Raw genomic sequence first — 22,825 nt, forward strand, 5'->3', positions numbered from 1 at the left:
AAGAATTGATGGTATCCCTTGACTTCTAAGCATCCCTGGTCTGTCAGGGGCTTCCTGGTGACGGGATGTTTATGGTGATGAATTAGGACACTAGCATTCCTGAGCCTTCTTCGGCAAACAGCACACTGCTTACTCTGACCCACTCTTATCTCTGCAGGCCTCACTAATCGCTCTCTTGATTCTTCAGCATCTCAGGGCTGAAGGGACCACCCAGTTCTGTCAGACTCCGGAATGTGCCCAGGAGTTATGCCCTCTCTGGTTAACCCAGAGCTTCTCCCAACCCTTTCTTGTTCCTCCCTTCTGTCTTTTCTGGGTATGCAGGCATGCCCGGGTGCATATGTTCGTGTGTGTGTGTGTGTGTGTGTGTGTGTGTGTGTGTGCGCGCACATAGGGTATGCACCCATGCACTCACATGTGTGATATTGGGTGTCCCACTCTATCTTGATGCCTCATTCCCTGGAGCTCTTTTTTTTTAAGTGTGGATGCTTGGTATTCGAACTCAGGTCCTCGAGCCTGCACTGTTCCTACCCACTGGGCCCATCCCTTCTCTTTGTCAAACTGCTGTTGTTTTTCTTAACATGGCTTCACCCCTCCCCAGAAGACAGTTATACAAGTAAATGTGGGAGGCAGAAAAGAGACATGTCAACGATGACTAAGTCTGCCTCGCTCCCACTTGCAAGAGCGTCAGAATTGGCTCTCACTCGCCCCAGCCTCTGTAGAAATCCTTCGCTGAGGACCCGATTTTTCCTGAAGATCATTCTTTCTTCATGACCAGATGCTGGAATGTGCCACCAGAATAGATCTTTCCTGCTGCCAGAATCCATGCTCACCTCGAAGAAGTCACGGCCATTGTAAAGGTACTTCCTCTAATAAAGAGTCAACTGGTATTTCCTGGAAGTTCTGTCTCCAGTCAGAGCCCGTCAATCACCTTTGCTTTTTCTCTCCTTCCTATTGCTTTAGTTTCTAAAGGGGGAGGAGATGCTTCCCTGAAATCCAATGACCCCAAGAAGAAAGAAGAATGTAGCCTCCTACTTGTGCCTCTGGTTCAGGCATTAAGTTCAGCCTGGACTGGGAGACAGGTCAGACTGTGAAGTATTTGCCATGTAAGTGTAAGGACCTGAGTTAGATGCCCAACACCCTTTGTAAAGAGATTACTCTGCAGTCTCTAGGTCAGTGAGAAACCCTGCCTCAAAATACAAGGTGAAGGGGCTGGAGAGATGGCTCAGAGGTTAAGAGCATTGCCTGCTCTTCCAAAGGTCCTGAGTTCAATTCCCAGCAACCACATGGTGGCTCACAACCATCTGTAATGGGGTCTGGTGCCCTCTTCTGGCCTGCAGGCATATACACAGACAGAATATTGTATACATAATAAATAAATAAATATTTAAAAAAAATACAAGGTGAAGAGTGCCTGAGAAATACAGCCAAAGTTGGCTCTGTCATTCACATGTATATATATATGCACATGCGCATGCGCACACACACACACACACACACACACACACACACACACACACGGGTAACCCAAGAGTTGTTTATAGGGCTTTCCAAGCTGGGTAATCTCAGTACTCAAGGGGCTTAAACCAGAGGACTTCTGGGAGTTACAGGCCAACCTGAACTATTCAGAGTGAGACTTTCATCTAAAATACAAACACCTCTTGGGATAGTTCAGCAGGCAAAGGTACTTAACTGAGTGCTATCCCTAGTACCACCACGAAAGGAGAGAAATAACTCTTAAGAATTGTCCTCTGAGCCGGGCGGCGGTGGCGCACGCCTTTAATCCCAGCACTCGGGAGGCAGAGGCAGGCGGATCTCTGTGAGTTCGAGACCAGCCTGGTCTACAAGAGCTAGTTCCAGGACAAGCTCCAAAGCTACAGAGAAACCCTGTCTCGAAAAACCAAAAAAAAAAAAAAAAAAAAGAATTGTCCTCTGATCTCCACAAGTTCAACTACACACACACCAAAGAAGAAGTATTAATAAAGTTACCCAGCCTCCTTCCCGAGGATTTTACCTATGCAATCACAGTGGAATGTTAACTAAAGTTTTACGTACATGTGTATCTTCAAAGATTTCCAGCTCGAACCCCAGAGTAATCTTTTTTTTTTTTTTTTTTTTTTTTTTTTTTTTTTTTTTTTTTTTTTTTTTTTTTTTTGGTTTTTCGAGACAGGGTTTCTCTGTGGCTTTGGAGCCTGTCCTGGAACTAGCTCTTGTAGACCAGGCTGGTCTCGAACTCACAGAGATCCACCTGCCTCTGCCTCCCAAGTGCTGGGATTAAAGGCGTGCGCCACCACCGCCCGGCCCCAGAGTAATCTTATACGCATGTTTTTTAAGGCAGCAGCCCCTTCCCATGATCTCACCACAGTGCAGTCAAACAGAGGCAAAACTTCCCCTAATTAAGACATGGCCTCCTCCCGCAGAGCCAGGAGATGTGCTGGGAGCATAGTAGACAGCCGTGATGGCAGCACCCAAGAAGCCGCAGCAGGAGCATCTCCAGTTTGAGGTCTGCCTAGACCACATAGCAAGTTCAAGACCTTGGACTGCAAAGTGGAGCTCTTTCTCAAAAACAAAACAAAAAATGGGGCTGGGCACGTGGATCACATGGTAAAGCGATGGCCCAGCAGGCCTGAAGCCCTGGGTTCAGTCTCTGGCATCATATAAACAGGGTCCTAGGGTACACATCTTAAACTCCAGCATATTTAGGAAGCCGAAAGATCAGAAGCGCATCATCCTCAGTTACACAGTGAGGTCAAGGCTAGCCTGGGCTACATGAAATCTACTTAAAATAAAGTCATAGGTTTAGGTAAACAGGCTCACCAGAGCTTTGAAAGTCACCTACCCACTTTGCAAGGACAATCGGGACACACCTAGGCACGTGCAGGTGCAATTTAAATATTCAAATCTTTACCCCTCCCACCTCCATTCTTTGTTCCGACGTAATCAGTAATCAGTAAACCACGTTCCTTCCCTTGGCCCTTTCACAAGCAACTGGATCAAAACACCCAACACTATCAACAGGTAACTATCTTGGTTTTTAAGGAAACAAAATGGCAGGCAGATCTTTGTGAGTTCGAGGCCAGCCTTGGCCAATTCCAGGACAGGCTCCAAAGCTACAGAGAAACCCTGTCTCAGGGGGAAAGAAAAAAAAAAAAACTCTTAAACTTAGCATCTTTATTAGACTTAACAACCTCACAGTGAATCAAAATTTTGCATTTTCTAAACTATAGATTTCTTCGGGCATCCATTTTATTCTTTCAAATACCTTTTCATTCTACAATGTTTTGAACGCATCCACAAATATTGATTATCTTCCTCTGCAAGTCATCCTGTGGCCATCTGCAGCAGTCACCTTCTGGGGTGTCCTCTGTCTCCACAGTATTGCCTCGTGTTTTCTCTGTACCTTGTCTGTGGGAGTGGGCAGTATCTGGGTCTCCAGCATTGTCCTAACATCTCAGAGAACAGACACCCCGTCTGTGCCAGAGACTCTTGACTCCAGAGAATAAGGCTTTCCCCAGGTGCCCCCCAAAAGCAACTTTTTGGACCCCAGTACCAAAGGGCCCAGGTGTCAGGCAATGTCGGGCCTGGGGACCAGCATTATAGCTAGTGCCCCTGCAGTTGGCAATGGAGCACAGTGTCTTTGTTGAGACAAGGTTTTGCTATGCAGCCCTGGCTGGCCTAGAACTCCTGATGTAGACCAGGCTGATTTTGACCTCACAGAGATTGCCCAACCTCTGCCCCCTGAGTACTGAGTCTAAAGGCTGCACCACCATGCCTGCTCAAAGATATACTTTATTTTTAATTATGTGTAAGTGGGGGAAGGGGGTCCGTGCACAGGTGTGCAGGTGCATAAAGAGGCGAGAAGAGGGTCTTGAATCCCCTGAACCTGGAGTTACAGACCTTTGTGACTTGCCATCTCTTACCCCCAAACCCCTATATAAATGGGTGCTAGGGACCGGCGCTCAGTCCTCTGCAACAACTGAGCCTTCTCTCCAGCCCAGATTTGGGGTTTTGAAGTGACCCACTAGATGACAGAGCCAGGTCTGAATTCTCCCTTTCCAGTACCCATTCCTGAGCCTTTGGGGAGGAGGTCTCTCCTCCGGGACTCCCATCAAGGAGGCTACATCAAGATTTCTCTGAAATCCCTCTAAGGTGGAGGCCCAGGCATCACCCAGATCAAGCAGCTATGTGCTGAATCATCGCGGAACAGTACGAGCCCCTTCCCCTTTACCCAGTTCTTTGGGGACCTTTGACGACTTGGGTAAGGTGCCACCTCCCTCACAGTAATTGCCCCACCCTTGAAAGATGCCAGCCATTCTGACTCTGGGGACAATCTCAACTGGACTCCAGCGCCAGGGTCTACATTCTTCAGATTCAAGCAACCTTATCAAGAAAACCCAGTGTTTCACTACCAGCGTCTCCATGGCAACCGACAGGGTGTCGAGAGACACAAATAATGGGGATTCCAGAGAAGGGGTTGCGGGGAGTGCCCCTCTCTAGTCCTAGAACACACATCCACCAAACGGACCCTTTTTCCTTCCCGCAGGATTGGGACACTCCCCACCACCAAACCAGGTTCCTTTCAGAGGTCTCCCGGGGACTCAGCGGTCTCCCAGAAGTCACCAGAGGGATGCTGATGGTTTTTCACGGCGGGGAGGGGGGCGATGCTGAAGAGCTGGGGCGCAGGATGCACTTGACCCCCTCCCCGGGGACTAAGAAAGACTGGGCGCGCAGCGCGGGCGGCAGGAGCCGGCCCGGGGGCGGGCGGTCCCCTAAGTCCCACCTTCGGGGCGGCGCCTGTCGGCGGGGAGTGTCAGGAAGAGGAAGAGCGCGGCCGGCTGTGCGGTGCTGAGCAGGGGCCCGGCCGAGGCAGCTGCGCGCGGGCCACCATGGCCACGGACGAGCTAGCCAGCAAGCTGAGCCGGAGGCTACAGATGGAAGGCGAAGGCGGAGAAGCGACCGAGCAGCCGGGGCTCAATGGGGCGGCGGCGGCGGCCGGGGCTCCCGACGAGGCTGCCCAGGCGCTGGGCAGCGCGGACGACGAGCTAAGCGCCAAGCTGCTGCGGCGCGCGGACCTCAACCAGGGCATTGGCGAGCCGCAGTCGCCCAGCCGCCGCGTCTTCAACCCCTACACCGAGTTCAAGGAGTTCTCCAGGAAGCAGATCAAAGACATGGAGAAGATGTTCAAGCAGTGAGTGCCCTCGCGCCCGGTTCCCCGCCACCCTAGACCCGGCCTCGGGCCCGAACCCCAGCGTCCCCAGCCAGGCTCCCTCAGGACCCTGACTCACCAGGGTGGAGAACTCTGCCGCCCTTTCCGGAGGGCCACGAGGCTTCCAGACTCACCACCCCAGCGCGCAAGTGGGTCTGGAGACCCCCTCTCCCTTTCCTGGCCCTGGCCATGACACCCCTCCCCCGTGATGCTGCCCTCAGGATACCCCACATGGGTTAGGGGCACCCGAGGTTCCTTCCAGATAATCACAGGTCCCTAGCGAGTCCCCGCCACCACACAGGGTGCCGACTCCCCTCTCACTGTTAATGTTACTGAACCTACCACCCGACACCCACACACACCGAGAAAGGGCCGGTGTCTTCCCTTCCTCTCCCATCCCACTTGGACTCCCTATCCCCAAAGCGGTACAGGCGCCCCAGTGCCTCTCAAGGGGGGCCGTCCCTTTCTCGGCACCCGCGCCAAGCATATGCCTTTTACTAGGGTCCTTTAATTTCTTTTGCTTAGCTCTGGTAGCTCTAGTTCTGGGTTGGGACTCACCACCCCCCACACACACACCAATTATTCTGTTTACTTACTGTGGTGAAAAACCCTTCAGCCCTTCCCACCCCCTCCCACCCACCCTGTTGACCAGGTCCCATTTCCTTAACACTCAGGTGGGCTTGCTAGGAAAGGGCTCCTCTGTCCCTGTCCCTGTCTACAAACATGTAACTCCCCTATCTTCCCTTCAGGGAAGAGTCCCCTCAGGCCTTAGACCCCCCTGCCATACACTGTGGGTGCACGTCTCTTCTCCCCGTACTCTTCACTCATCGGCCATGCAGTGATGACCCCCACTTTCTGTCAGAAGGCTGCCCTCTCCCCCTCAATAGTCCCCCCACTTCCCATACAATCCCTGGCACTCATCCTCTCTCAGGGCAGAAAGGGGGCCCCTTGCTCTGTGCCCTGCCTAGGGACTCCCACCCCTACCTTCCAGTTCCTATGATTCCAAGCTGTACCCTTACCAGGCTAGAAGGATGGATGCCCTCTAGACCTGTGGGCTCAGCCATTCTACATTACACAAAATTAAGCAATGTGGCGGGGGAGAGAGACAGTACCCATGGGGGTAGGGATGGTGCCAGTGTCCCTCCATATGCCGGTCATCCCTACTTCCTGTCACAACACCTACGGTTCCTGGAAAGGGAGCAGTCGGTCCTTTAGGTACTAGACTGGAGTGCATGCCAGATGGGGCAAAAAACACCACAGCTGAGCTCTGGGTGGCGTCTGCAGGGAGCCCTGGAGCCGAAAACAGTGGGCAGGTAAAGGATTGGCAGCCCCAGCCCCACCCAGTGGACAGTGCCCAGACACCAACCAGGAAGCCAGGAAGGGGGCGTTCCCTACAGCCAGGGTTCAGAGAGGTTCTTCCCACTTCTCCACACCCACAGCCAGGTCTCATATGGGAAAAGGGTTAGGTTCCCAGCCCTGGGTGACTAGAAGCCCCAAGCTGTTACTAGAATGCCACCCCAGACCTCTCCATGGGGGTTAAAGGGCTGTAGGGCACCCCTGCTTCAGACTCCACTGAACCCGCACTCCTTGCTTTTGAACCCTAGGCCAGGTGTGAGAGCTGCCCTGTGGGGCAGTCCAGAGAGCATTCACACGTATCTTAGATTCCCGAAGCGATAGGGTTGAGAAGGAGCTCATGCCTGCCTCCCACCAACCCCGTGACCCAGGATGGTTGCATCACGCTTGCAGAGATGGAGTCCAGCCACAGACTATTACTGGCCAGGACTTCACAGTTCCAAAATGGTAGGATCAGGATTCGAACTCAGACCGGCAGCTCCAAAAGCCGTGGCCCGCCCTTCAGCGTTTTCTATCACAGTATACCTGCATCAGTGTCTCAAAATATACCCCAACACCCCTTTCTGTGTGTGTAGCTGACTTCTCCCCCCCCCCCCCGTGAGGCCTGCCACCTTAATCCTCAATCGCCCTCCTCTTGTGCTTCTGTAGTATTTGTATCCCCCAAACCATAGCAATGTTTTGGGAAACCCAGATACCACTAAAGAACAAGCCTGGGAGAAATAACTTTGGTGGAGAGCCAGTAGGGAGAATGGTCTGGAAGCTCTGTGCTCGCAGAGAGCCCTCAATTTACACGGGCTGTTTTGGGGGGAACGAGTTTGATGGAGAAGAACTTCTGTGGACTCCTCAGAGCTGCCTCTTGGCACTAGCTGCTCGCTGGGGTGTTGGGAGGGGTGGCAGGGCAGGAAGGGGCCAGAAAACTGGACCTCAGGGGAAGGAAGTGCCACTCGCCAGAGTCCCCCTGGCTGGGGCACGAAGCTGCTGATGTTGTATTCAGGAAAACAAGGCCTTACTGTGCCCGCTGAGCCCAGCCCAGCCGAGTCCCGGCTGGGAACCACCACCGAAGGCCTCTCCAAGCACAGAATGCTGCTCTGCTTCCACTGTGCGAGTGGCTGCTGCCTCCTGGGGCCCAGCAGGTCCCAGGATTGCAGCCAGGGCTTCTGTGGAGAGCGGGGGGGGGGGGGGGGGGGGGGGGGGGGGGGGGGGGGGGGAGTCGATGTCCCTGGGAAGTGAAGATGGCTTTTCTTTGGCAGCCACAGCTAGGAGGTATCGTCCCTGGACCTCCGTCTACCCAAGTGCAAGGGGGAATAGGCGGTGTGTAGTGATTCTCAAAGACTCTTACGTTCCAGCCTTATTCCGTCAGGATCTTGAGCCTTGGTGCTCTCCAGAACTTCTGTGCAGTCTCCTGGTCTATCTATTCAGTGTGGATGGGCAGATGAGTCCCTAGGACAGTCAGTGGTGGAGGGAGAATGGGAGGAAACAGCAGCAGGCTCTGCCATCCGCCACACTGCCAGCGGACGCCAGCCCCTCTCCCCATTTTACAGACAGGCAAACTGAGACTCAGAAGGGAGAAATGGCCTGCTCAGGATTATAGGTTTTCCTGAAGGTAGGACTTAGAGATGACATGGGCTGAGTTTTGCCTGCCACCAAGCATAGAGGCCATGCATCTTAGGGCCTGTGCACCCCCTCCCCGATAGCCTCAGGCGATATCCATCCCCCCCCTCCGTCCCCTTGCCACCCTTCCCCTCCCCTCTCTCTGCCCACTCATTCAGAGTTGTTTCTAGAAGCTTCCAAGGCAAAAAAAAAAAAAAAGGTGTGGGACAGACCCACAAAATTTCAGGGATGGCAACCCTTGCGCTGACAGCAGCCTCAGAAGAGCTCTGGAGGGTTCTTTCTGTAAGCTGACACCTGCCTGCCTTTCAGGCAGCCACGTAACTGTGAATCTGCTGTGGAATCTGAGGAAGGTGCCCTAGTTCCTTGTCCTGCCTGGCCCACACTGGCCCTGTCCCTCTGCCTAGCCTCCTCCCGGCCCACTTCATCTCACGACCCCTTGCGCCAGGCAGGCTGGCTTCCCTTTCCTTCTGGCTGCAGCTTTCATCACAAGCTCCTGGGGCCACCTGCCCTTCCCTCTCTTCCCTTCCCAGTTGATGGCCTGCAGGCCTGGGTGGCCTGGACCTAACCACATGTGAACCTTGAGCGCCTTACTTAACCCTTTCTGGGCCGCTTTCCTCATCCTGATAGTGCTTTCGAGTCTCAGCCAAGTACTTGGCACAGAATCGATTCTTACTAAGTTACTGGTATCACAATCCCAAGTCCAGCATATGCCCTGGCCCTGGTGGCGGTCATCAGTGCTGACACTGAGGTAGCTCGAAATGAGCCTCTGGCTGCCTCCTCTTCCCCCCAGCGGAGCTACCAGGCTGTTAGGCTGGCAGCCGTCCTTTGCTTTGGGCCAGAATGACAGAGATCCAGCCCATGAACCTCTTTCCTCTTGCCCAACAGACGCTCTGATTGACAGCTCCATATTGCTTTGATAAATAACAAAAATAGAGAAATGAATTCATTATTACTTAATTACGTGGAAGGCAGGTGGCAGAAGAAAGGGGAAGAGCAAACAGCGGCCCTCGGAGTGGCATAAAACTGGGACACAGCCCCTTGTCACCCAGCTGGGTTGCTCTGGGCAGGGTACAGGGGTCCCTGAGCCTCGGTTTCTCCTGGGTCTGGAGGACCTAGCTGGCCAAGTGCTAAGAGTTGAGTGTGTGAAACCAGAAACAACGCAGACACAGTCTGGGGACTTTTAAGGTCATGAGTGGTCTTAGAAGACCGGGGTGCTGCCTGTCACCCAATATCTAGCTTCCTAAGTTTTTGCATATGCAAATTCCAGCCAAGGGCCTCAGAGAACCTCTTGGGAGTCTGGCAGAGGGCCAGTAATGGGAGGCTTTTGTATTTTTACCCTCTGAAAGACTGCGGCCTTCTGTGGTTGCTGTCAAGCTTAAGCTGTCCCAGGGCCCTGGCCTTACTAGAGAGAGTGCCCAGGGAACTCACCTGTACCTTAGGGGTCAATTTCGACCACAAACCTCAAAGGCTGAGTCACCTGACCAAGTCCTGCGTGTGAGTTGTGTGACTAGATCCAGGAGGCTAGGGGGGTGGGGGTGGGTGTTTGCTCTTGCAGAAGTCAGAGCATAGCTTGGTGGGGGTTGGGGTGCCTCACGCCCCAGGGAGGGAGGATTCCCAACAGAGGGCCCCTTCTTCTTTCCTCCCACTTCCCCTCTGCATCTGAGTCACCTCCCCTCCCCCACCCCTTCTGGGGACTTTCCTATCTGCCCTCTTCTCCTTCACACTCTCTGTCCCTGAGGTCCAGGCCCGGCTTCAGCTGGAAGAATCCAGGCTCCAGGGTCCTCAGTGCTGCCAGAGGCAGGTCAGTGGCTGGTTCTGCAAGGCCAGCCCGGCTGAGGTGTTAGTGGCTTTGCAGCCTCTCGCAAGGGCAGTCCCCACACCCTGCAGCCACTAACTTCCTTATGGCTGCCCGGCAGCCTTCCTGATGGACTTCTGCTTTACTAGAAGAGAGGCTGCGGGACCAGGCAGGTGTGAGGAGCTGGGACTGGGACTGGCATGCAGTACTGAGCAGGAAGTTCTTACTTGGCCGATGAATGGGGCCGCTACTGACCCATTGGGTGCCATGACACTAGTTCTTCTTCTATTAGTTATTATTATTGTTTTATGTATACGGGTGTTTTGCCTGCATGGAGGTCTGTGCAGGGCACTGGATTCCCTGGAAGTGGAGTTATAGACAGTTGTAGCTGCCATATGGGCGCTGGGAGTAGAACCCAGGTCCTCTGCAGGAGCAGCAAGTGCTCTTAACCACTGAGTCATCTCTCCAGCCCTGCTGGCTCCCTTCTTAATACTTTCTTAACATCCTGTAAGATTCCCACCACCCACTTCACAGGTAGGAAGACTGAGTCTCAGATTAAGGTCCCATAGCTAGTGAGAGGCAGAGGCATTGCTTCATCCTGGGTCTGACTCCAGATTCTGATTCGTCCCTCATGGGATCCATAGTCCTTCAGCATTGTGCCCTAACGTGGTCAGTTCAGATATGCATCTCCACAAGTCTCCCTGTGAGCAAGGGCCTCCCCAGCCTGGCGGAGCAGGCCTGTCATCCCAGCTGCTCAGGAGGCTAAGGCAGGAGGATAGATCATCCAAGGCCAACCTGTGCGGCAAAGTGGGTTCAAGACCAGCCTGGGCAACTTGGTGAGACCTTAGCATGCATGCGGCCGTGGGGTTCATCCCCAGTATACCACTGAAAGAGAGAGACAAAGGAAGAAAGTACCAGGCTCCTGCCACGTCCGTTACGGGTGACTGTAGGGTGGCAGGTAATTTGTCTGTCTGAGCTGTTCAGGAATAAGATGAATGGAGTCAGGCGTATGTAACCCCACTCACCAGATTATATTAGACATTAAGTAACAGTCTCCATGATCACTATCATAAGTGATGATTAAGGGTGGGTGGGAAGTAGAGCAGAGACAGGAGGATCCCACGTTGTCACCTTGGTTCAGCCTGTGGGTGGTGTCAGACTTGGGGGTTAAGACAACCCTTAGCCATGACAGCCTCCAAGCAAGTAATTGTCAGCTTGGGAGCTCTCATGGGACCCTCAGGCTCTCAGGAAGCCTAGGGCTGGGGGACCGAGAGCATGGCAGCCTGGTCCCTCCCTAAATCTCCCTGACTTAGGTCAGGAGATCAAAGTCACATTCTACCCTAAGGAGAGGAAGGAGAAGTGATGCTTGTCTGGCTTTTCCCATGAGTCAGTCAGTGGGGGTGGGGACACGCCATGCTGTCCCTGCTGAGTTGTCCTTCCTGGGACCCACCTGCACTTCTATAGAGAAAAGCAAGCAGGCCAAGGCTGGCCAGAAAAGCTAGCAAAGTGTCACTTACCCTCAAGGATACCTTCCCATCTCTCAAGATATAGAGGCTCAGGAGCCACTGAGACCCCTCCTACACAGGATGGGGGAGGCCCCAGAATACAGCCACTTAATGATTAGAATAGAATTAATAGGTTTGAAGCATCTGTGGTTGCCCCTTTCTATTCATGATTACACTTATTCCTTAATAATCCTGAAAATAGATATTCATGATGATAATGTAGCACATAGACGGGGGACCCCGAACCTATAAACAGCACCCCTTTTGCAGTCTATCCTGTGGCCCCTTGGAGCCAGCAGCACAAGCCCGGACTGGGTGCCAGAAGGGACAGAATGTAGTTCCCTGTGCCTCTTCCCTTTGCTGGTGTGACAGCTGTGATGGTGGCTTTGCATCTCAGCCAGTAGGCAGGACTGGGGATGGGGGAGCAATCAATGGCAAAGGGAACAGTGAGCCTCCTGCTCTTGGAGGTATTCAAGACACCAAGCAGGAGAAGTGCATGGGCATTTGGCCCTTACGGGGGAGGGGGCGTGGTGAAATGACCTCCACTGCACTATCCTTAGCAGCTCTGGCGCTCTCCCACGTGGGTCTAGAAGCATCGGGAGCTAGCGTGGTTCTTACCGCCTTTGTACCCCGCTGTACCCGTGTCCCCGCTGACCTTGGCCAGTGGACTTCCTTTCCTTGTCTCAGTCTCCTTGTCTGTTGAAACGGGATGTCTGTACTGAGAGTCTGACACAGCACGCTTGGCCCAGTACCCAGCATATGGTAAGGTGTTCATCAAAGTCTCCACGAAGGATAACCTTGTGAAAGGAGCCTGCCTGGGGACTGGGCCAGGCATCCATATTGCAGGTCACTGGAGCTAGGCGCTGCCCACTTTGGTGACTCTGGATGAACAGAATTTGGGAAGGGGAGAGTTGAAGCTGGGAGGAAGCCAGCTTCTTTAGGGACCACAGTTAGGCTGAAAGACAGGGTCTGCCTGGGTGGCAGCTGTAGAGAGGGTGATGGGAGGGATTTTTGTCGCTGGCATCCGGGGCAGCAGCTGCTGAGTCCTCCCCTAGTTGAGAACTATGCAGGGGGAGGCAGGCAGGAATGTGGGCCGGATGCCAGGCCCACAGCCTCCCTCCACTGCTGGGGAAAGGTGCTGAGCTCCAAAGCCTGAGAGTTTCACTGACAGAGCTGGGTGACATTGACCCTCCTGGGCCAACCCCAAGTGGAGCATTGGGCCCAACCTCCCCCACCTCACCTATGTGCTTGAAAACCATGAGACTCTCCCCACCCCGGTGGTCCAGGAGGAAGAAGGCAGCTATTAGAATTCCACCTGCTGTGTGACTCTGGGTTTATCACTGCCCACTCTGGTGGACCAGGCTATGTGGAGGACCCCTGAGGGCTAACCTTTCATTTCCTGGATCCTCTGAGCTTCAGTTCCTGCTCAGAAGGGCATTAGGGTAAGCAGCCTCCCCAGCCAAGGTCTCAGGCTTCACTGGCTTGGAGGCTTGGGGACAGTTACCACCGTCACCTCCCTTACCTATAGACAGAAAGCAGGGAGACTCGGAGCTGTGCAGTTTGAGGCTCCTTCTCCTTCATCTTAGCCAGACCCCTAAGTCAGGCCTAGTAGGGGACAAGTAAGTTACAGAGGAGGAGAAATTCTGGGGAGCCCCTTTGTCATTATCCAGACTGGTACACCTCCCACCTACCCCCACCCTGGTCACTTCCACCTAAGCCTCTCCTCCCAGCCCTGCACCATCAAGCCCTAAACAGGGGTCCTTTTTTTTCTTTGTTTTTAAGACTGCCCTAGCTGGCCTTGAACTCTCTTATGTAAACCAAGCTGACCTCAAACTCACTGCAATCCTCCTGCCCCTATCTTCCAAATGCTGAAATTATAGACAAGGGCTACCACACTCAGTTCCAGCATAGTGGGGTTTGGTTTTGGGTTTTTTCTTCTTTAATTGAGTGTTCTGGCGTGCACGTGTGTGTGTGTGTGTGTGTGTGTGTGTGTGTGTGTGTGTGTGTGTGCCCCTGCTCCTAAATATGTATGTATCTATGTGCATTTATTTTATGATGCAGTATCCCAGAAGGCCAAAAGAAGGAGTCGGATCCTGTGGAGCTGGAGTTAAAGTGAGGAGCTGCCTGACCCGGGTGCTGTGAACCAAACCCTGGTCCTTGTGATTAAGCAGCGATGCTTTGGGGCTCCAAGGTGGCTTTTATTGTTCCACTGTTGCTGCGGTTTTCATAGTAAGGGAGTGAGATGCTCATTGCAGTATCTGGTGCATGATCTTGAGGACATTAACAGGTTTTAGGCACCTACTGTGTGCTGACCACTTTATGTCAGCATTTACCCTTTCATATCCCTAAAGGCAGGCGATAGCATTTGGTTATTATTGCCAGTTAGCATGTGTTAAGTACCTGCTGCGGTCCTGGCCCTGTGCTGAGTCAGCTTGAACCATCTCCCAATCCTCACCTCAATCCCAAAATGAGTTCTTTAATCTGTATGGTAGGAATGGTGAAGGTGAGGTTCGTGCGGACAGGCGGCCAGCAAAGCCACCCAGCCAGCAGAGGCAGAAGAGAGGTTAGGATTCGATGTGAGCATGCAATCAAGTCTTCGGTCAGGTTAGCCCTGCCAGCCCAGGCTTAGGCCACATCAGGACTTCAGGCACATCACAGATGAACGTGTTTAGGGTCTTTGGGGAATGGTCACCTCCTCCAGGGCCACCTCTCACCTTGGCAGCAGGCTTCTGGCTCTATGTCACCTAGCTGAGGATTGATATATTTTTTTTGGAAGTGTTGCTAGCTCTTGCATTGTCCCCCAGGGACTGGAATCTGTCTGGGTTGGAACCCAGCCCTAGTAATTGATTGACCTTTGATTGATGTAGACTGCGGTTTGGGGCCTGGCCTGGCCCAGTCTGAAGCTGCCAGAAACCAGGGAATCCACAGCCTGACTTGACATCCAAGTTTAGATATGCTGTGTGCTTCCTCTAGACTGATTTGTCTGGCTTTGAAAGAAGCATAGACCCCAGCTCCAGCTGGGGACCCAGAAAAACAAGGGACATGTGCCTCCCAAGCTGGGGTCTGAATCCCAAGCTAGTTCCCTCCTCAGTGGTCTTGCTTCCCGGTCCTGACCTGCTATGATTTCTAAGCATATAAAAATAAAGTGCCTGGCACGTGGTGGTTCCTTGGCAAGATAACGAAATCTCACGGTGATAGATAGCTACCATGCAGAGGTAGCTACCCTTGATACCCTTAAATGGACTCTTTGCTGTGGGCTTGGCATCTGTGAGCCCAGGCAGGTCTCCCAGTAACCAAGAGGCACCATGACATCTGGGTTTCTCCACTATGGCCCAGTGACATTTAGGACCCCCAACGGTTAATTTCGATTTGTCAGCTTGTCACAATTTAGAATCCCCAGAAAGGGAACCTCAAGGAGGGATTGTCTAGGTTGGCCTATGGGCGTGTCTGTAGGGCACTGTGTTATGCTAATGATGTGGGAAGACCAAGTGTAGGACTGGGCAGCACCACTCCCTAGGTTTGGGGTTTTATTTACATAACAGCATTATTTCCTTCCTATACTTGGACCAAAAGCAATTTGGGGAGAAGAGGATTTATTTGGCTTACACCTCGATATCATAGACCATCATTGGGAGACGGCAGGACAGACCTCAAGTAGGAACTTGAAGCAGGAACCGTGGAAGAATGCAGCTTCCTCTGGTCCCTGCTCAGGTAGCTTCCCAATACAGCCCAGGACCACAGGCCAGGGAATGGCGCCGCCCACAATGGGCTGGGCCCTCAATTAGCCACCAAGGCAATCCTCTTCAGATACACCCGCAGGCCAATCTGATCTGGGCAAACCCTTAATTGAGATTCCCTTCTCAGATGACACCAGGCTGTGTCAAGTTGACAATTAGCACTAACTAGGGCAAGTAGGGAAAGTGAGCTGAGTAGCAGCGAGCATGCCAGCAGGCGTTCATCCACTATGCCCTGCTGGGTACGATGGGACCAGTAGCTTCAAGCCCCTGCCTTGACTTCCCTAGCCATTGTGGCTGTAACCAGGAATTGAGAGCAAAAAGACCCCTTTCCCTCCCAGCTGCTTTGTGTCAGGCTGTTTTAGCATAGCCTCAGGAAAGAGGCTAAGACAGGCACGGACCATTTCTTCTTAGGATGCTGGATGCTGTAGTCATCTACCTTGGTATTTGTTCAGTAGCACCCATGACTCCAAGAATGGGTCCAGATGTTACCAGATGTCCCTCAAAGGACACACACTCTGCGTTGTGCTGAGGAGGAGCCCAGGCCGTCTGACATCAGAACTATGATGTGCCATCTCTAACCTTCACTGGAAACCACCTTTAGAAAGTAGGGGGACTTTGTGGTGCCAAGGGGCACAGAGGAGAGGCATCCCTATGTCTTGCCCTGGGAAAGGCAAGCCCCTCATCGGGCACTCCTCTTGTCAAAGGCACGCAGCAGGTACCCAGCCCTCCACCACCAGCAGACATCCCGCGGTGACAGGAGGGGTACCCAGTCACCTCATGGCCCTTCCTGCTGTAGGTGGAGGTCATGACACCCTTGCCTGCCTCACTGCCACCCCACCACATCCTCTCACACTTGCCCCCCCCCCAGCAGTCCCTCCGCCCTCAGGGCCCTCTCGCCAGCCTGTCCCCGGCCCAGGAATCCATGGTCCTGTGTTCTCTGTGCTTCATTACTGACTCATTCAGGCATGAACTATTTATACCCCTCATACGGATGCTCGTCTTGGCGTTCCCGGCAGACACTGTTCTGCACGTGGCCGCAGGACACAGGAGGAGGCTGGGCACAGACAGACAGATTGATAAGTGCATCAGCCTAACAGCCCAGCTCCTTTCCTGCTGTGTGACCTTGGCCAGGTCAATTAGCCTCTCTGAACCTCTGGTTATAAAGTAAGCAATAAAGCTCCCACCCAAAAGACAGTTTTCAATTCCTGGGGGCCATTAGAAGTCTCAAGTTGGGCACTCAAGTCGGGCATGGCTGTATATAACTGGCGAGGGGCAAAGGGGAGCCCATAGATCTCAGTGTCTCTAGTTGAGCACCTTGTGTCAGACTGTGGTCATCTGTCCAGCTGAAGGCCTCGGGTACCAGAAAAACCCCACATGCCACTTGAGGCCACTCTCCCCAGGCTTATGTCCCAGGAGACAGTCACCCTGAAAGGAAGACCCGATGGACCTGCAAGCAAGGCCAATGCTTCAGGTGTGGGCAGTACCTTCCCAGCTAGGAAATGGGCTGGAGGCCACCTCTGGTCACTCACAACACAAGGAGTGTGGCCTTAGGAAAGGGACACTTAGACCCTGTTCTCACCGATCCCAGTCTGTTGGTGGCAGAGGAAAGAAGGGAAGGGCAGGGACAGGCCTCGTTATCAACTGGTTCTGTGCCAGGCTGCCCAGCACCCCCACTCCCCGGCCACTCCCTGCAGGCTCCCAGAACAGCCTGTTCCTGGACACACCCAAGGCCGCTGCCCCGCTGTGACCATGGCGCTGCCTTGCCTCCCTCCTAGCACAGGACTCCATGAAGGCCACTGAGACTCTTGGCTCTGGATTCCTTCCTGAGTCACTTATTCCGCAGTCTGAGCACCTAATAGGTGCTTCTCACTCTCTCCCCTGAAACCTAGCATGAGCCGGAACAGGAAGTCAGATCCCTGTGTGCAGGGTGCAGTGTGAAAGGAGCCACTGGTCCATGTGAAGGGATGTGGCTTGGTGGTGGAGTGGAACGTGCACCACAAAAAAATAAATAGTGGGGCAAGACAGTGCACGCCTGTTGTCCCAACGTGTGGGAGGCAGGGGCTTGCTACAAGTGCAAGGGCAGCCTGGGCTACATAGTGACATTCAGGACAACCGGGGATACATAGTGAGACTGTGTTTAAAAAAATAGAGACCACCTTCCACGCCATCCTCTGACCACTGGAATGATTCTGCACCTCCCCGCCCGCCCCCACCACACACACACACGGGAGACAGTTGGCGGTGTTTGCGGGACATTTGGCTGTCGTGGCCCAGGAGGACTTCTTCTGTGACCATCCGACAGTGCACAGGGCAGCCCCCAGAGCAAAGAGCATCTCAGCCCCAGCTCACAAGGGCCAACCACCTAACTGGAGCCACAGATCTAGCCAGGGTGAGCCTGAGACACCCCTCAAGTGCCTGTAAAGGTGCCTGGACCAGATAGCTGGATCCACAGACATGGTGGGAGCTCTTTCTGCTCACCCCACACTCAGGACAGGAGGCTGTGGCTTCCTCCCTCAAGCCTCAGGTTCGTGTGAGAATCAGCATTGTTTTCAGATACAGGATGCTGCCCCAGCATGTGGTGAGGTCCCTTCCAGCTCTGATAGGAAGACACTGACCACTTCCTGTGTCCCAGGCTTGTGGCCTCCCTACATGGTCAGACGTGAGGCACATCAGGGTACCTTTAAGCTTCTCTGTGTCCACAGGTATGATGCCGGCAGGGACGGCTTCATCGATCTGATGGAACTGAAACTCATGATGGAGAAACTGGGGGCCCCCCAGACTCACCTGGGCCTGAAGAGCATGATCAACGAGGTGGATGAGGACTTTGACAGCAAACTCAGCTTCCGGGAGGTGAGTTCCTCCGCAGACTGCTCCCCAGCCTGCCACACCTGAGCATTGGGTGACCTTTGCTATGGAATGGCACTGTCATTGGCCAACAGACTGGATACCTGATAACTATGTGAGGCTTGCGAGGCATTCTTGGCAGGTGTCCTCCTGCCTCCGCCTCCCAAGTGCCGGGATTATAGATGTAAGCCACCACAACCAGCTATTTTGGATGACTTCTATCTGCTCAGCTGAGTTGTGGGAAAGGCTGCGTAGTCTGATTTAGAAGGGGAGGCACCTGGACGTGTGCTTGGCTCAGAGGAAAGGGAGTGGTGCCTGCTACCAAGCAAGGTAGCTTCACGTTCTCTGAGGCAGAAGCTAAGGGCCAGCCTGTTTAGGAACTGGCAGGAGGGATGAAGGTCAAAGCGTGACGGCTGTGGTTCTGGGTCCTAAACAGCATGGGGTTGCGTGTTTGGGGAGGTTGGTGCTCAGGGAGCCCTGGCCCTTACAGCTGGCAGGAGGTCGGGGAGAGAGGAGGTGTCACGGGCTTCTTGGGGTGCGGGAGGTGACAAGAGGCCTGAGAAGAACATCAGAGTGGCCGTGGGAACGGGTTGGGGTCAGAGCATCCATTCCCATCCAGCACTTAAGCCTTTGACACCTCCGAACCATCTTCCAAACCGCAGAATGGGAGCAAGCCCCCCCCCCCCCCCCCGCCTCACCCGGCCCTTGGGAATGGAATACAGTGCAGATTTATGCGGGGGAGCAATGGATGACAAACAGGAGAGGCAGGCTGAAGCTGAGGGTGGGAGCTGGGTGTGGTCCTTAGCCCAAGGTCCTCCTAGCAAGGTCCACCAGGAAGATAGGGACTGATAGGGACTGAAACCCAGCTCTAGCTTCCAGCCCTGCCGGTGAGCACATAGCTCTCTCTGCCTCTCTATAGAGATCTGAGTCCAGGCTTGGGTGTGGCCCGGGACTTTGTTCCACTCGTGCCTTGCTGACCCCGTGTCTCCCCTCCACAGTTCCTTCTGATCTTCCGCAAGGCAGCAGCAGGGGAGTTGCAGGAAGACAGTGGCTTGCACGTCCTGGCCCGCCTCTCGGAGATTGACGTCTCCACAGAGGGCGTGAAGGGTGCCAAGAACTTCTTCGAGGCCAAGGTGAGGAGCCAGGGACTGCGCGTGGCCCAACTATAGGATGGCACGGCTTAGACTGGGGACTGGCTCAGTCCCTCCCTGTCTCTGTTGAGCCAACTCTTTGTGGGGTGTGCAGGGCTAGGGGCTCTTAAAGAGGGAGACAGCAGCATTGCTCCCTAGACACCCTGCCCTGTCAGCCCTACCATGGAGGACGCCAGGCGGGGCAGGAGGAGGTCCTCACACATCTGCATGTACAGCTTCCTCCCCTTCAGCACACGCATAGATGGGGGGACACATTGGGTCCAGTGACTCCTGAGTCCTGCCCACCCAAGGCCCCCCGCCTTTCCTTATTCCCCTTTTCCAGACTAAGACCTCTGCTTCCCGAGGCTGCGCTGCCTCCCCTCTCTTCCAGCCTTTGATAGAGATGTCAGGGTCCATCAGCAGACCTATATGCTCACCTTAGGACAGGACATCAAGACTCTGCCAATGACTATTCTGTGTCTCTATCTCTCTCTGTCTCTCACTCTTTCTCTGTCTCTGAGGGACAGGGTCTCACACAACCCAGGCTGGCCTTGAACTCCTGACCCTCCTGCTTCTGTCTCGCCTGTGCTGTGATCACAGGTGTTCAGCGCCACACCCCGGTTTTCCTGAAGTGCAGCTCAAACCCAGGCCATCATGTGTGCTAGGCGAGCATTTTTACCAGTTCTACCCTAGCAGTGCGTTATTTTACCCTTCTTCCCCCACGAGCCCCTGGGGTCAGTCACTGTGTGCCGGGTTCTGTGTGGCGAGAGACTGAGGCATGGAGGGGCCACTGTCGGGGAGCCTGGGACAGAAGGTGAGCAGCTCCCAGGGGTGCTGTGGAGACCGTGTCCCTGACCTGTCACCCTCACTCCCAGGTCCAGGCCATCAATGTGTCCAGCCGCTTTGAGGAGGAGATCAAAGCCGAGCAAGAGGAAAGGAAGAAGCAGGCTGAGGAGGTGAAACAGAGGAAAGCGGCCTTCAAGGAACTGCAGTCCACCTTCAAGTAGCCAGGGCCGAGGCCGAGACCCAGCCCTGCCCAGTGTGCAGTCTGGGGGCACGGATGGGTACAGGAGACCAGTGGGAGACAGGCCTGAGTCCTGGTCTGTGTGTGCCAGGACCACCACTAAAATCCAAACTGTACATGAACGGATCTCATTGAGGAGTCTCCCCGGTGATTGACTGGGTCAGTCCCTGCTCCCTCCCGCTGTCCCTGAGGCTGTGACACCAGACACCAGCATCCTCTTGTCTGGCCACCCTGCTGCCTGCTCTAGCCCAGTTTCAGCCCATTCACCATGCCCCTGCCTTGTCTACCAGCTACTTTCTCCACCCACCCACCCTTAACTCTAGGCCACCCGCCCTGGGCCTGATGGCCCCCTCCTAAATAAGGACCAGCAGAGAGAGTCAGTCCTCTCCCCAGGACTTTTCCTTTCAGGCCCTTCTCTGCTGGGCGTGGAAGGACCCCTGTTTTGGTGAAGAGATCCAGGTCCTAGCACTCTAGGCTGATATGAATGGGGCTAGAAGTGGAGGGACTCCTATTTTGATGAAGAGACCCAGGCCCTAACACTCTAGGCTAATTAAAAAATGGGGCCCAGGCAGGGTGAAGGCCACTGAATCTACCTCACAGGCCGCACTCTGCTAGGCGTGTCATGGGGACATGAGTGACAGGGCTCTGTGGGGAGGGGCAGCTATGTCCGTTTCTGACACCCTACCCCGAGAACAAGCTGAGGGTCCCAAGGGGCTGGGGTGGGGTGCCAAGGGATTGGCCTTCCTAGGGACCTCAGCGCTCTGCCTCGGAGTGCCTGACATGTTTGTGTACTGGCAGAAGGGCACAGGGCTGGTACCCCTTTCACACGTATCCTTCCCTGCGCCTGTCACCAGCGACAACGCCTGCCTGTCGTGCCCACCCCTGCAACGCATGGGGGTTCCCCAAGCCCACCCATCGCCAGACAGGCCATAGTGAAGCGCGTGCCGTTCCTCCGTAGCTCCCATGTGCTTGCTCACGTGTGTGTGTATGTGTGTGTGTGTGTGTATCTGTTGCCGTGTTGGTGAAACTGTGACGTCACCCAGTCTAAGTGAACGGCCGTAGCGGCCGCCTTTGTGCAGCGTTCAGTGGAAGTCGACGACTCTTTACTTTACCACAGCTCCAGGAGTCCCCAGTTCCCCCCCGTGGGACTCGCAAAGGTTTTATTTTTTTCGGCCTTAGAACCCATGAGAATCAGAGGGACCGAGCCCAGCCCAGCCCAGCCCAGCAGCTTTGGCCCTGGCTTGTGTTTGCCTTAGTGGATATGTTTATACAGATGGATATAAATTCCCTTTGCTTTTGGCTTTTTGCATTTTATTTTTTTTGCCCTCCCTCTCACCACCTCTCCCCCCTCCGCCCCCCCCAAAAAGAAAACAGCTACTTCTTCATTCAGTGGTACGATTATTTTTTTTAACTAAAATGAGATAAAAGTCTATATTCTTATGTGTGTGTGGTTTTTGATGGCTCACTGAAGAGGGCAGGGGATGGGACAAAGATAAAGGTCACTGGATTTGGGCAGTCATGTCAGGAGCCTGGGGAGGACTGTGAGGTTGGGCCCTTAGCACCTTTGAAACACTACCAGTCCAAGCATAACGTATATTAAACTCATTTCATCCTGAAAGAAGCTCATTGGAGGGCACTGTCTTTTAAACTCCTTTTAAAGATAAGAATGGAGGGGGGGAGTTGGAGAGCGGATAAGAGCACTGGCTGCTCTTCCAGACGATCCAGGTTCAATTCCCAGCAACTACGTGGTGGCTCACAATCATCTCTAGTGAGCTCTAATGCCCTCTACCGCAGTAAAGGTGTATATGCAGATAAAGCACTCATATACATAAAATAAATAAGTCTTTAAATAGATATAAAGAATAGGGAGGCCTGAAGGTGACCAGGCACACAGACCAATTGGAGCTAGCCCATGGCCCGTGCGTGCCACCTGGTCCCAAATGATGGCCAGAACCAGATGGTGGTGCATGCCTCTCAACCCAGCCTTCTCGAGCCTGAGTTGGCCTGGGCTACACTGCAAGACCCTGTCTAAAGAAACTAACAAAATTCTCCAGAGAGAGGTTCAGAATCAGTGAATCCCCATGGTACAGACGCCCACCATGCTCAGTGTCCCTGGAGTGGGGGGAGTGGCTGCAGTGGTGGCACCAGCAGCTGCCCGTTCGGCACCCATGGCATCCCCGTCTCCGTCGCCTAACATGTAGGTAGACTGGTCTTTCCAGACTTGTGGTCAGACAGCCTAACTAGAGTGAGAGAAGTTTCTGATTTGTCTGCGTTATTCTGCCCCCATGTGGCTAAGAGTGGAACTGCAGCACCAGGTGGCCCACATTGCCCCTTAGTCCTGGTTGACTTTATAGAATGGCAAAGATTACCAGGTATTAACACAACCACTCACAGCCTCCTGGATGGGAAACAGTTGTCAGTTCTTCCCTTGAAGAAGAAAGTCTTGTTTCCAGAATTGTTCAACAATTCAGGGTTTCCTGGCACTTATCGGTGAGCTCTTGCCCTCTATACCCCTTGCACTAGGGATTCCCTAACTTGCTAAAGCAGTGGTTCTCAATCTTCCTAACGCTGTCACCCTTTAACTGTGGTGTATGTATGAACTAGTTCTGCTACTGTTAAGAAT

General features: G+C 53.8%; 1 protein-coding gene across 1 annotated transcript; it reads left to right on the forward strand.

Moving 5' to 3' along the window:
* Window positions 1-4,816: 4,816 nt before the first annotated feature.
* Efhd2 (EF-hand domain family member D2) lies at window positions 4,817-21,642 on the forward strand. Its single transcript, XM_038334192.2, has 4 exons — window positions 4,817-5,185; window positions 17,907-18,054; window positions 19,047-19,181; window positions 20,054-21,642. Exons 1-4 carry the CDS (start codon window positions 4,884-4,886, stop codon window positions 20,183-20,185), a joined length of 717 nt encoding a protein of 238 aa, XP_038190120.1. The 5' UTR covers window positions 4,817-4,883; the 3' UTR covers window positions 20,186-21,642.
* The last annotated feature ends 1,183 nt before the right edge of the window (window positions 21,643-22,825 follow it).

Source organism: Arvicola amphibius, chromosome 6, assembly GCF_903992535.2.
Source record: "Arvicola amphibius chromosome 6, mArvAmp1.2, whole genome shotgun sequence".
Taxonomy (NCBI): domain Eukaryota; kingdom Metazoa; phylum Chordata; class Mammalia; order Rodentia; family Cricetidae; genus Arvicola; species Arvicola amphibius.